This window comes from Phocoena phocoena, chromosome 8 (genome assembly GCF_963924675.1).
Source record: "Phocoena phocoena chromosome 8, mPhoPho1.1, whole genome shotgun sequence".
NCBI lineage: Eukaryota > Metazoa > Chordata > Mammalia > Artiodactyla > Phocoenidae > Phocoena > Phocoena phocoena.
In genome coordinates, this window is record NC_089226.1 from 14,750,973 (window position 1) to 14,763,517 (window position 12,545).

At 45.6% G+C, this 12,545-nt stretch overlaps 1 protein-coding gene across 1 annotated transcript; it reads right to left on the minus strand.

Moving 5' to 3' along the window:
* Nucleotides 1-1,688: 1,688 nt before the first annotated feature.
* Nucleotides 1,689-11,861, minus strand: CD3E (CD3 epsilon subunit of T-cell receptor complex). Its single transcript, XM_065881665.1, has 7 exons — nt 11,813-11,861; nt 9,270-9,290; nt 7,734-7,748; nt 4,145-4,351; nt 3,146-3,313; nt 2,578-2,624; nt 1,689-1,745 (listed from the first exon to the last, which is right to left on the minus strand). The coding sequence occupies exons 1-7, from the start codon at nt 11,859-11,861 to the stop codon at nt 1,689-1,691; spliced, it is 564 nt and encodes a 187-aa protein (XP_065737737.1).
* Between the last annotated feature and the right edge of the window lie 684 nt (nt 11,862-12,545).

Consider the following 12,545-nt stretch of genomic DNA (forward strand, 5'->3'; position numbering starts at 1 on the left):
ATACCTCCCTTGCCTGGGCAGCATCAAATATACCTGGGACAGAACTGCCACCCCTGGGCCAGCCTGCTGATCAGCAACTAGTGATGGTCAACGTCACAGAGAGTCCTTTTGGGCCTGAGTGCTGAGTGCTTACAGGGAGAGAAGCAGCTTCAGCAGGGGCCAACAAGTAGAAACTGCAACCACAAGACCAAGGCTGAGCGTGTCCAGTATGTGGAGGCTGCTAACCACAAAGGGCTTTTGTGAGTCGTGGTCACACTCTTAAATAGTCCTGGGGTCAGCAGAGAGGTTTCTGAGTGCAGAGAGGGAGCAAGGAGAGCCCACTAGTTTGAGCTGGGCTGAGAGGTCCTCAGTGCTCTGGCGTCTCCTCTCTGCAAGCTGAGTGTGTGCCCTGGGAGAGTGGGAAGAACCCTCCCACAACACCAGTCTCTGCCGCGCCGCACCCATGTGCCTCGCTGAGTGCAGCCCACATCCTGGCCGCTAAACCACAGCCCGCCTCGGGCTGCAGGCTGCTGCCTCTCACAGTGGAGGGAGAGGGGCCTGCCCGGCAGCACCTCCTCCCCTCCCCTCCGCTCCCCTCCCCTCCCCAGCCCCAGCTCCGCGGAGGTGCTTCCTTTTCGAGGCAGCGAGGAAATATGTGTCCGCTGCCTCCCCTTCACCTCCTCTCTTCTGCCTGCTGCCTTCAGCTACCTTTTAAGGCCTCTGTTTCTGTCTCACCCATTTTCTGAGCTGACCACTCCATCAGGGACCCATCAGGCACTCTCTGCCATCCCTGATGTTTTTCTCCAAAAGACGTTAGGCAAACGATCATTTTTCTTTCTCTTTCTTTCTCTCTCTCTCCTTTCTTTCTTTTCCTTCCTTCCTCCTTCCCTCCCTCCCTTTCACTCGCTCTCTCTCTCTTTTGATTTATTCCCTGATGCCCTTTCCACAGAGAGCTTCAGGTAATGCTGTTTCAGCTGTGAAAACAGGTAGTACTGGCATTTGGGGTCATAGCTAGGAATATAGTCAGAGGAAGGGAGGACCTGTGTTGTCTTAGGAAACGAGGCAGCCTCTGAGGGCCTCCCAGAAAAGAGGGACAGCAACTCTTTCAGCCAAATACACTTTATTTCTTTTCTCTCTCAGCTGAAAAGGCGCCTAGCACATTCATGGAGCTGCAAATGACCGTCTAGGGGCCTGCTGTGGAGACAGGGAGGGAAGGGGCACAGGACTAGCTCTGGGCCAGGGTCTGTGAACAGGGCAGGACCTCTGCCAGCATTTACCCAGTCCATTCCCACAGAGGGTCACCAAAGAGAGAGCTAGAAACAGGGAAATGTAGATGGAATAGTTAGGGATGGGGCAACTTCTGTGCAGGAGGAGGAGGGAGCCAAAGGGAGAAGTAACAGCCATCAGGGCAGGAAGGAATGGGGGTGTGTGAAGAACAGAAATAAATATCCTGATAAGAGGGCAGGCGGGGTGCGAGGGGTGAGTAGTGATGATGTTTCAAAGGATAATGAGGCAGCAATATCCTTGGATGGGGGCCAGCAGAGAAGGCAGGAAGGAGGCCGCTGGGGACAAGGCTGAGCGTGTGAGCTCCCCACAAGGCAGAGGAACAGTTCTCCTGTGTGGTCCAAGGTTTGCCCAGGGAACAGGGAGTAGCAGGCCTGGAGAGGAGCCAGACCTGGGTCAGTGGGAGACAGTGTCTTCAGGAGCTGTCAGATGCCTCTCTGATTTAGGCCAGCATACAGGTCCCGCTGGCCTTTCCGGATGGGCTAGGGGTGGAATAGAGAGGGGGTGGTCAGCAGGGTGGGAGGAGGTCACTCCTGAGAAAGAAGGGCCTCTGAAGAAACTTAGACCAGGGGTCAGGAGGCAGGCTCAACCGGTAAGAGATTTGATCTGGTCACCTCCTGTGAGCCTCAGTTTTCCCATCTCAAAAATGGGAAACTAAAGACTCAACTCTCAGGCCTTTTCTCAGAATTAAATGAAGTCACTCGTGCGAAAGTGAACAGCACTCTCTTGACTGGTGCTCAATAAATATTTGCTGAGTTTGTCCAGGTGTGATATTCAAAATATTTAACAATTGGTAGTGCACATACACCGAGCAATCAGAACAATCCTGGTGGTTCTCTGCTATGCCAGGCAGTAACTCTTCAGTTGCCCAATCTAGAGGTGGTCCAGTGGGGGAGGGGCTGTGATGTCTGGCAGTGTGTGTGCTGGGGATGGAGGATGGAGGAAGCTTGGGGCTATTCACCAGTGAAATATTTTCATGTTCCAACAACTGGTAGGTGCATGTCGGTGGAACATCAGTCATGAGTTTATCATGTTAGAGTCTGGGTGCACGGTATTCCCCATGGCTGTCGCCCAGCTAATGAATAAGCCAGAGGAATAGGGGCAGCACCTCACCCCTACCACCCGTGGTTGTGGAAGCCCTGCAGCCTTTGAGATGGCCCCGTTCTACCATGATGGATACAGAGGCGGGCACATGGTGGATTGTCCTGGAGCCCTGAGGGAGGGGATTTGAAGTATCTGATGGGCCAGATGGACAGTCCCACCTGTCCCCTTCTCTCCTAGAAAGACCCCTCACCCCACTTTATCCCTTGTTACCTCATAGTCTGGGTTGGGTACAGGTGGTGGCCTCTCCCTGTTTTGTCCTGCAGAGGAGGGAAGGGAAAAGGATTCATTTCCATGGGGAAACACCAATCTTGTGAGAATGAGACCCAGATCAAGGAGGGCAAACTCCCGTCTACTTCTTTTTTCTATTTCAGCTGCCCTTTCTCTTTGCTTTCTTTCAACCCATCTCTAATGACCCCACACTGTCCTTATCATTTGTGACCTCAGCTAAAGGTCCTTCCACTGTTTCCTTTCCCACAGGTTGGAGTCGGGAGGGCAAGGAACTAATGTCCCAAAGTCTCCACAAAGATCGAGGGGTGGAGTCTGATTACTCCAGAACACTGACAGGCACTTGAAGAAGCCCATCCTGGTAGTAAACGTTTTCGCATTTTTCAAGGGTGGAGAGGACAGGAGTGATCTGAAATGGGACACTCTGTGTCAAGATCTTGGCCACACTGTGAATGTTCTAGAGAAGCTGTCTTGACCTAGCCCTGGACTTGCCAGCCCATCCTGGCCTGGGCTGGGCATCCCCCCTTGGCGGGAATCTCCTCCATGGTCTTACCCCTGGGCCTGCTGCCAGGACCCGCTCCTCTTGTCACAGGCACGGCCCTGGCCTTTCTGCTCTTGCTGCAGTAATACACCAGCAGCAGCAAGCCCAAAGTGACGCAGATGTCCACTACGATGATTGTGGCCACCACCCTCAGATCCGCCTCCACGCAGTTCTCACACACTGTGGGGTGGGGAGTGTGGAGAGAAGAAGAGAAATCACCCAGAAAGGAAGACACAGGACACTGGAGATGAGGAAGGCAAAAATGAAGGTTGTTCTGCCTTTAATACTCACATGCCTGCCATGGTCAGACACCCTCTGCCCCCTTTCAACACGTTTATAACAACAAGCAAACTGTGGTGTTCGTGGGTAGAGGCTCTGCAGTCAGACAGTCCTGGGTTCAAGTCCCAGCCATGATACTCACTAGCTGTGAAAGCTGTGGAATGTGTGTTCAACCCACAAAACCTCTGTTTCCTCATCTATAAAATGGGAGTAAGACAGCACTCAACCCATATGGCGGTTAAGAGGATTGTGTGAAAAGCCCTGGCAAGTATTTGGTATAGTGCTTAAAACTTAATAAGCTCTCAATGATTGTTAGCTCTCATGATTGCTTATTAATATGCCTTAGTTTATGACACTTTAGTAGAGTGGCTTTGAGTCCTTTTTGTAAATCCTGGAGAATTCCTCTCTGGATAAAGCATCAGATAAACTAATATTGGTGTCCCGTAATTCTGGACATGATATAATGCAGAGGACCCAATCTTGTCTCTTGGGACATTGTAGTTTTAGATCTAGAGCTGACTGAGGTTACCCAGAAAGCCCCATATTGGTGTTTAATCTATATTTCAGAAAACACTGATGCTGTGTGGCCCCAGACAGTCCCGGATTGAGTGTCGCAGAAGCACAAAGATGCCAGGGGACTGTGAGTTGGGTTAGGGGAAATGTTGAGAATGCCCTTTTGAAATGGTCCTCCCTAAAGAGTCTAATAGTGCTTGCTCTGAAGATCTATATTACCTCTTGCTTTCAGGTAGAGCTTATGCTTCTTGTCCTTTGAGCAGGTATAATAACCGCTGTTCTCTATTTCTGAAAAATCCTTCAATAACAGTGGCTTGTCAAAATGGGGCACTGGTTTATCATCTTTTTTCCAAGTTATTTCCTCAGGTATGGTATCCTCAGGGCATGTCAGCTCTACACTGTTTCCAGAGATGGAGACTTTATATGCTGGGGAATTGGAGAAAAGAGAAGGGAAATTAAAGGGAGAACCCAGTAAGATTTAAGGCAAATTAGTAGCAGAAGAACCACCCAAATGCAGAAAGTCCTCTGACATCCTAGATCTCAGATTTTCTTGTCAAAAGGGAACTCTGCTGGCTAGGGGGTATGAAAGAGGAGATATGTAGGAGAAGGGGCCCTAGAGAACCTTTTGAAGATGACTTCAGAGTTTAGGCATGGACATGGGGACTTGGAAGGGGAGGAGGGAAGTAAAGAAAATCTATAGCAGTCCTTATTTGTAATGTTTCTAAAATGGGAATTAGAAATATGAGGTTGGGAGGACCTCAGTTCTTGGGGTTAATCTCTCTCAATCAATTCCTTCTTCCCAACCACGGACTTGCATCATCAGATAGGGCAGATATAAAAGACTGATAAACTTACTTTTCAGTGTTTGTGCAGCTTCATCTGAAAATGAAAAAAGGAAGGAATGGTAAGAAAATAACCTTGGTTTAAGTTTAAATTGTAGGTGAAAAATTTCAAGTGGAACTAGATACTATCCCCAAGAATTCCCAAAGAGGGCCTGTTCTTTAGGGAGCTCCAAGTCTTGAAGGTGAGGTATGTACTTGTCCTATGAGATATGCTCATAGACACAACTCAGATACATCAAACTGAGAATATACCAGCATGTGCATCTAGATTTAGATCCACTAGAGCTCAGTCTTAAAATCCTGAAGCTGAAAAATTCCAGTCGTCTTCAAGCTTATTCTCTTGCATTAGCAAGAACCATATTCCAGATAGATATGAAAGGGTCTTCTCAGAGATAAAGACCTTCATATGTTTGAATCACTGATTCTTGGGCTTCCGTGTTTTTCGTTATTCAGAAGTTCTTACTTATAACTAACGGAAACCCTCATAGTAGAGATCAAATATCTTTCTTCTTATTCCATGCCACTTTTCTGTTATTGCCCTTAAGTTATGTGAAGCACTACGCACATTTTAAGGAAATAGTTCTTCTAATAAAATGTGACTTTATTTTAAATTATATCTGAGTGCAATCAACTCTCAATTATTTTTGTTAGAACTATTGGTGTGGACAACTGAAATCCACTAGTATAATTTGGGGATCCATCCAAATTCCCCACAGTAGGCAATTTTGCCCTGGGAAGTGGGCTGGGGAGCGCCCTCATTTCCTGGAAAACTTGTGGCTGGGACACTGGGTGGCACTAGGCTATGCTTGAGCCTGTATATGACAGCTGGAAGGGTGGAGAGTGGTGCTCAGAGACAGCCCTCTCTCTGTTGGGGGTGTTCTGCTACAGTGTGCTGTTGGGGACAGAGCACTAGGCTGAGTCAGTAGCGCTGTGTTTGAATCCAAGATCTGCTTTAGGCTGTGTGACCAAGGGAAAATCATTTAACTTCTCAGAGCTTCAGTTTCTTCATCTGGGAAATGGAGATAAAACATCCACTTCGCAGGGTATTCGTGAGAATTAAATGGATTAGGAAGGTGAAAATGGATGGTGCATAGCAGATGCTCAAGAAAAGTGTTAGTTACTTTCTTCCTTTCCTTCTGGGGGTCCTGCTAATGGAGAGCAGAACAGAGTTCTGCCCCAGTTGCTCAGTCTGTCCTCCCGCTGAGATCATACAGAATGTAAACAAGTCATTCTCCAGGTGTATCTATCTGTTAATAATTGTGAGTTGAGTATAATGACAATAGTCTATAATATTTTGATTTGGGAATAATTTTTCAGCACTGATATTTCTTAGAAATATTAAACTAGAAATCATAAATAAAATAATTTAGAAGTAAATAGAAGTTTCACTCTGATTGGTGTGTTTCTTTGGAAAAGCAATGTAAAGGAAATTGCTCACAACTCCTTTTGGCACAAATGCAGTAGTAGAGCTCAGACCAACACATTCTCATACAAGGGCCTAGATGTCTACGCTCACAAAAATTTTGTACACATTCATAGTGATTAAAAAAATGAGCTTCAGCATCAGCTAAATCTGCATTTATATTTCTCTCTCTGATTGGACTATATATTTATTTTCTAAGCCTTGGTTTTCTTACCTGTAGAATAGGGATGTTAGGAGAGTTATATGAGGAAATTCAGGTAAAATATTAAGAGCAATACATAGAACACACATGCTCAATAAACTTTACTGCATATTAATTAGTCTGCATACTTCCCATATAATGATAGCTAAAATCCACCCCCTGCTTTCCATATGTCAGATAATGTTCTAAGTAAATTACTCATTCAGTCCTCATAACAACCCTATCAGCTAGGTATCATTATTATTTCCATTTTGCATGTAATGATGCTATGGCACAGAGAAGTTAACGAAATTATTCAAAGACACTCAGCAAATAAGAAGTTGAGCCAGGATTCAGATATGACTGTCTAGATTCAGAGTTAGACTCTTAACCACACACTACATGGCCTTCTCCTCTGCCTGAGATATTCTTCCTTAAAATATAAGCTCACCCTTTAAAATTCAGCTCAAGAATCACCTCCTCGGGCTTCCCTGGTGGCACAGTGGTTGAGAGTCTGCCTGCCGATGCAGGAGACACGGGTTTGTGCCCCGGTCTGGGAAGATCCCACATGCCGCAGAGCGGCTGGGCCCGTGAACCATGGCCGCTGAGCCTGCACGTCCAGAGCCTGTGCTCCGCAACAGGAGAGGCCCGCGTACCGCAAAAAAAAAAAAAAAAAAAAAAAAAAAAAGAATCACCTCCTCTGGGGAGCTTTCCCCAACCATCCTCTGTAGAGTTGACCACTCTTCTCTTTATATTTTATTCTGTATCTACCCGTAACATGCAAAAGACTATATTATCAATTATTTGTCTTTCAAATAAGACCATCAGCTTTTTTTGGATTTTTTTTACGACATACCACCTGTCTTGAGGGATCTTAGTTCCCCAACCAGGGATTGAAACTGGGCCCTCCGCAGTGAAAGCGTGCAGTCCTAACCACTGGACTGCCAGGGAATTCCCAAGATCGTCAGCTTCTTGAGGGGAAGGAACTAGTGATGCATTCACGTGTATGATCATTTATTCATTCAAAAAATATTCATTGAGCACCTACTATGTGCCAGGCACTGGGCCAGGTAAATAAGACGCCATCTCTGCTTTCAATGAATTCATGATTTACACAAAAACTTGTGGTGGCTCCAACACCCACATGTGTATTCTTTCCTGAATGGTTGCTCAGGGATACACATCACGCTCAGCTATAATCAGACCTGACAGTTAGCAACAAACATAGGCACATATCATTGAAAGATAATTGTATTTTCCCTCTAATAGTTCTGGTTCTTAGTATTTATTACTATGATTGTCTTCTATGACCATTCTGTTCCACATTTGAAAGGATGTCGTACAGAGTGAAAATCCTCTTACCAGTTTCTTCAAAACCTGAAAAGGAAATGGTAAGAAACTATTAGCAATACTTCTATCAGCTACTAAGATCAGACCCTGCTGCCATGGGTTAGGACTCTTCCCTCAACCTTTAGAAACAATGGATACGTTTGGTAGTGTATATATGTCCATGCCACTCTCTCACTTTGTCACAACTTCCCCTTCCCCCTCCCCATATCCTCAAGTCCCTTCTCTAGTAGGTCTGTATCTTTATTCCCATCTTACCCCTAGGTTCTTCATGACTTTTTTTTTTTTTCCTTAGATTCCATATATATGTGTTAGCTAGTGGGAAGCAGCAGCATAGCACAGGGAGATCAGCTAGGTTGTTTGTGACCACCTAGAGTGGTGGGATAGGGAGGGCTGGAGGGAGGGAGACGCAAGAGGGAAGAGATATGGGAACATATGTATATGTATAACTGATTCACCTTGTTATAAAGCAGAAACTAACACACCATTGTAAAGCAATTATACTCCAATAAAGATGTTAAAAAAAAAAAGAAAACGATGGATATTCAAATTCCCCATGGCTGTATACGAAAAGCTGTTTAGGATCCTACATTAAACAACTGGTAACTAGTTATAGAAAAGGGTTCTAAGTAATCATTTTGAAGATAATATATATATTTGGTATATAAATATAAAAAATATATTTATGAAATCATTACATTGTACGCCTTAAACTCACCCCATGTTATATGTCAACTATGTTCCAATAAAGCTGGGGAAAGAAGAAGATCTGTATTGGGCATCAATTAAATGATAAACAAAATCAACCCTAAATGGCCAGTAACATGTGGAAGAGGTGAGTTATTCTGAAGCATATCAGTGCTTTTGACATATCCCATCTGTCAATAATGTAACGTTAACACATTCTCCATGATATATTAAAAAGAGTATCCAAAGGACACTACAAATTAGGCAGTGTAATGCAATGGAATGGAGACTGGCCCAGTGGCTGCCTTTAAACACAAAACTGGTTCACTCAATTTGGAGGAGCTGACTGAATAGAAAGCCTTCCAATATTGGGACATTCTTGACACTCTGCAATGACTGAGAAAGTAAGTCCAGGGCAGGCACACTCACATGCGTGTGCACACATGAACACATATGCACATACATTCAAAGTATTTGGACATGTAATTCTGAAAGTGCACTCAAATGCTGCCCCAGAGGCTTTCCCAGTGCATCTCCATGCAGGCATTCAAGCCACAAACCCTCTACAAAAATCTCCCATCAAATATGAAATGCAGACAAATGAAAACTGTTTGCACCTTTTTAGTTATCTCAATTTTTTTCTTTTGAATAGTTAAGACTCATTATTTCCTATGATCTCTGTTTCATTCCTCTTCTTGGCTAGAACTCTGTCTAGACTTATGAAGAAAAGGCAAAGGAGAAGATGATAGAAACCTCTTTTATTGGTATCTGTGGGAGCTCTGTGGGAGGTCTAGTGAAAACTCCACTCATAAATACAAAACACACTGGGCTGATTTCATAACAAGGAAAGAAAGCATATCTCACCTTCTTCTGCCCAAGCACCAACTAGAAAATAAATAAGAAAAAAAGAGTTAGTAAATGTTGTGAGCACCTGAGATTCCAAGCAGAAAAAGTTCCATGGCCTAGTCTGCCCATTTCTGAAGATCTAAGGTCCTTTCCACCCACTGCTGGATCACAGTTATTCCTATACCCCAGATAAGTGACAAAGACTGCTGCGTACTGATCACGGGTTCCTGGTCAATTCGGGATGAAACAGAAGAAGAAAGCAGCTAGTGTTAAACATGAACACACAACACTTGGGAAACAGAAGTTAGAAAATGTTAAGGGTACATCTGGGGAGACTGGAGAAACAGCAAAAGAAGTGTCCAGCCACAATTTTGAAAAGAAATCTCTGACTGTGGAAGAAAAACAAGCTCTGGGTTAGGTACAAAGACTGAGATTCTTGTTCCATCTCTGACTCCTGCTTGTCTGATGGTTCGGTTTTTCAATTTGTTTACTACTTGAGAAAGAGATGGAAATATTTGAAACCAATTATTCATCAACTAGAGCCTGTGCATTGAAGAGTCCCATCATATTTCCACTGGGCCCTCCAGAGTCCCCGCATTTAACAGTAATTTGGATTCTTTATAAAAATCAGTTTCCCTGACATTGCCTTAAAGTTTTTGTTTTTTTTAAAAAATTAATTAATTTTATTTTTGGCTGCATTGGGTCTTCGTCGCTGGGCGTGGGAGTGCTCTAGTTGCGGTGAGCAGGGGCTACCCTCCGTTGCGGTGGGTGGGCTTCTCACTGCGGTGCCTTCTCTTGTTGTGGAGCACGGGCTTTAGGTAAGCGGGCTTCAGTAGTTGTGGCACGCAGGTTCAGTAGTTGTGGCTCGCGGGCTCTAGAGTACAGGCTGAGTAGTTGTGGCACATGGGCTTAGTTGCTCCTCTGAATGTGGGATCCTCCCAGACCAGAGATTGAACCCATGTCCCCTGCATTGGCAGGCGGATTCTCTTCTTTTCTTTTCTTTTCTTTTTTTTTGCGTTATGCGGGCCTCTCACTGCCGTGGCCTCTCCTGCCGCGCAGGCTCAGCGGCCATGGCTCACGGGCCCAGCCGCTCCGCAGCATGTGGGATCTTCCCGGACCGGGGCACGAACCCGTGTCCCCTGCATCGGCAGGGGGACTCTCAACCACTGCGCCACCAGGGAAGCCCTGCAGGCGGATTCTTAACCACTGAACCACCAGGGAAGTCCTGCCTTAAAGTTTTATGTGTACCTCTTTTATCAACAGCCTCCATATTGGGTGAGACACCCCTCCCAACAGCCTCCTGCCCGCACCTGCCTAACCAGAGCAGACGGGGCACATTCTCGTGATGCCAAATCTCTAGAGGTGCTTGGCTCTTTGGTATTCTGTCCCTCTCTCTCCCTCTGCAGAGCATAGTTTATACTATAGGCCTCTAAGCCAATTCCTTGAAGGAGTCACACTCTGCCCCTTGACACTCCAAATGTGTTTCCTGGACCAGTAGCAGACGAATAAGCCAGAGAGCTTATTAGAAAGGCAGAATCAAAAAAAAAAAAAAAAAAAAAAGAAAGGCAGAATCGCAGTCCCACTCCAGACCCACTGAAGCAGAAGTTGCACTTTAACAAGATCCCCCCGTGATTTGTGCACATTCAAGCTTGAGAAACCCAAGATGAAGCAGGAAGTAGAGAAGCCATGGCTGTAGCTCTGAGATGGGAGCCCCAGCTGTGATAGCAGTTTCTAGGTCTCTGAAATAAAACCCTTGTGAGCTGTCTGGCCTCATGTCGTGCTGTCATTAAGAGCACAGGCCCGTAGGCAGTCCTGAATTCCCAGATCAGCTTCAGCACTTACTAACTGTGTGGTTCTAAACAAGTTATTGGGCTTCTTTGAGTATTAGTTTCTTCATCTGTAAAATAGGGGATCCATATAACGTTTACCTTCCAAGGTGGAGGTAAGGATTAAATTAGTAAACATGTGTAAAGACTTTTTTAACACGGTATCTGACACTCAATAAACGGCAACCTTTAAAAGAATCTTCCTTGTCTGTTATGAGATATGGAAATGCTCTTGGTTATTTATCAATTTATATTCCACCTTGCTTCAAAAAGGACTAAAGTAATTGAAAGCTCTTGGTCAACTGAAGAAGACTGAAAATTATGAGGTGTTTCATTGTCTCAGATACTAAGCTTGCTGTATACCCTGTGCAGAGTTTGGGTTCAACTATCTAGTCTCCTCACAACAAAGAGTGAAGGTTAACTCTTCTAATCTCTTCTGTGTTAGTTCTTAAGGGCTCTGTTGTTCATTGACAGAATGAGCTTGTTCTCGGAGGCACAAAGACCGCCTTGCTTTCAGTAGATATGATCATCCCAACTGCTTTCCTTTGGCTGTTCTCTGAAAGGTCTCCTGGGCACACACTAGCCTCCAGCCCTGGTTCTCTATGCTAACGTTGCACAAACACTTTATATTTTCTAGTAAATGAGGTTCCTTGGTACCACTGGGCAGCACCAGGTTAGGCTGTGAGCCTTCCATGGTCTGGAGAAACACCCCCCTTTTCATTCCATCCTACTCACCTGATAAGAGGCAGAGTCCCAGAACTCTCCAGAGATTCCCCGACTGCATCCTTCCCTCACCAGACACTCACTCTACCTAAGATGGCGGAGGCCGGTTGGCTTATAACTTCTGAAAAAGAAGCCAGAGGACTTTTTCAAAAGCCCTGATGGAGATGAGGACCCTGGAGCCATTGCTCCCAACGCTGGGATGAAGAAGGGGGCTTTGTAAGAGGGAGACTCACCATTTTCCGAAGCAGGCACCTAAGGCTGGGAGGGGAGGCGGGTTTCTGAACCCTACACAGGAAGTGTGGAGGGGCCTCTGGGCCTGCAGGGTTCTACATCACTGGGAAACGTTCGAGGCAGAGGCAGCCACCTGGGTTGGCTGGGGAGAGTTGGGCCCCACGTCCTCCCATTGGGCGCGCGAGACCTGAAGGTGCTGTGAAAAATGCCTGCAGTTTAGTTGTCTGGGCCTTGCACAATGCAACCCCCATGTCGGGGGCTCCCTTCTCAGAAACCCCTGCCCGCCAAACAGGCTGTGACAGGAAGAGAGAGGAGCACCAAAGAGCTGCTTTCTTTACGGCGTATGTGGCATGGGGCAGCAAGACACAGCCATTTTATTAGCAAAACTGCTGGCTTGAAAAGACATGTTGGCTTAAAACCATAAGATGCCATTCTTTTTTGTCTATAATATTTGCAAAAATATTTAAAAACACAATATTCAATGTTGGAAAGGGTAAAGAGTGAGTCTCAGAAT

Coding starts and splice junctions, on each gene's coding strand:
- CD3E (XM_065881665.1), bottom strand. CDS start 11,861: ATGCAGTCGGGGAATCTCTGGAGAGTTCTGGGACTCTGCCTCTTATCA. Junction 3,314..4,144: donor GCTCTACCTGAAAGCAAGAG/GTAATATAGATC, acceptor CCCACCCCACAG/TGTGTGAGAACTGCGTGGAG. Junction 2,625..3,145: donor TCCTGGCAGCAGGCCCAGGG/GTAAGACCATGG, acceptor CCTCCTCTGCAG/GACAAAACAGGGAGAGGCCA.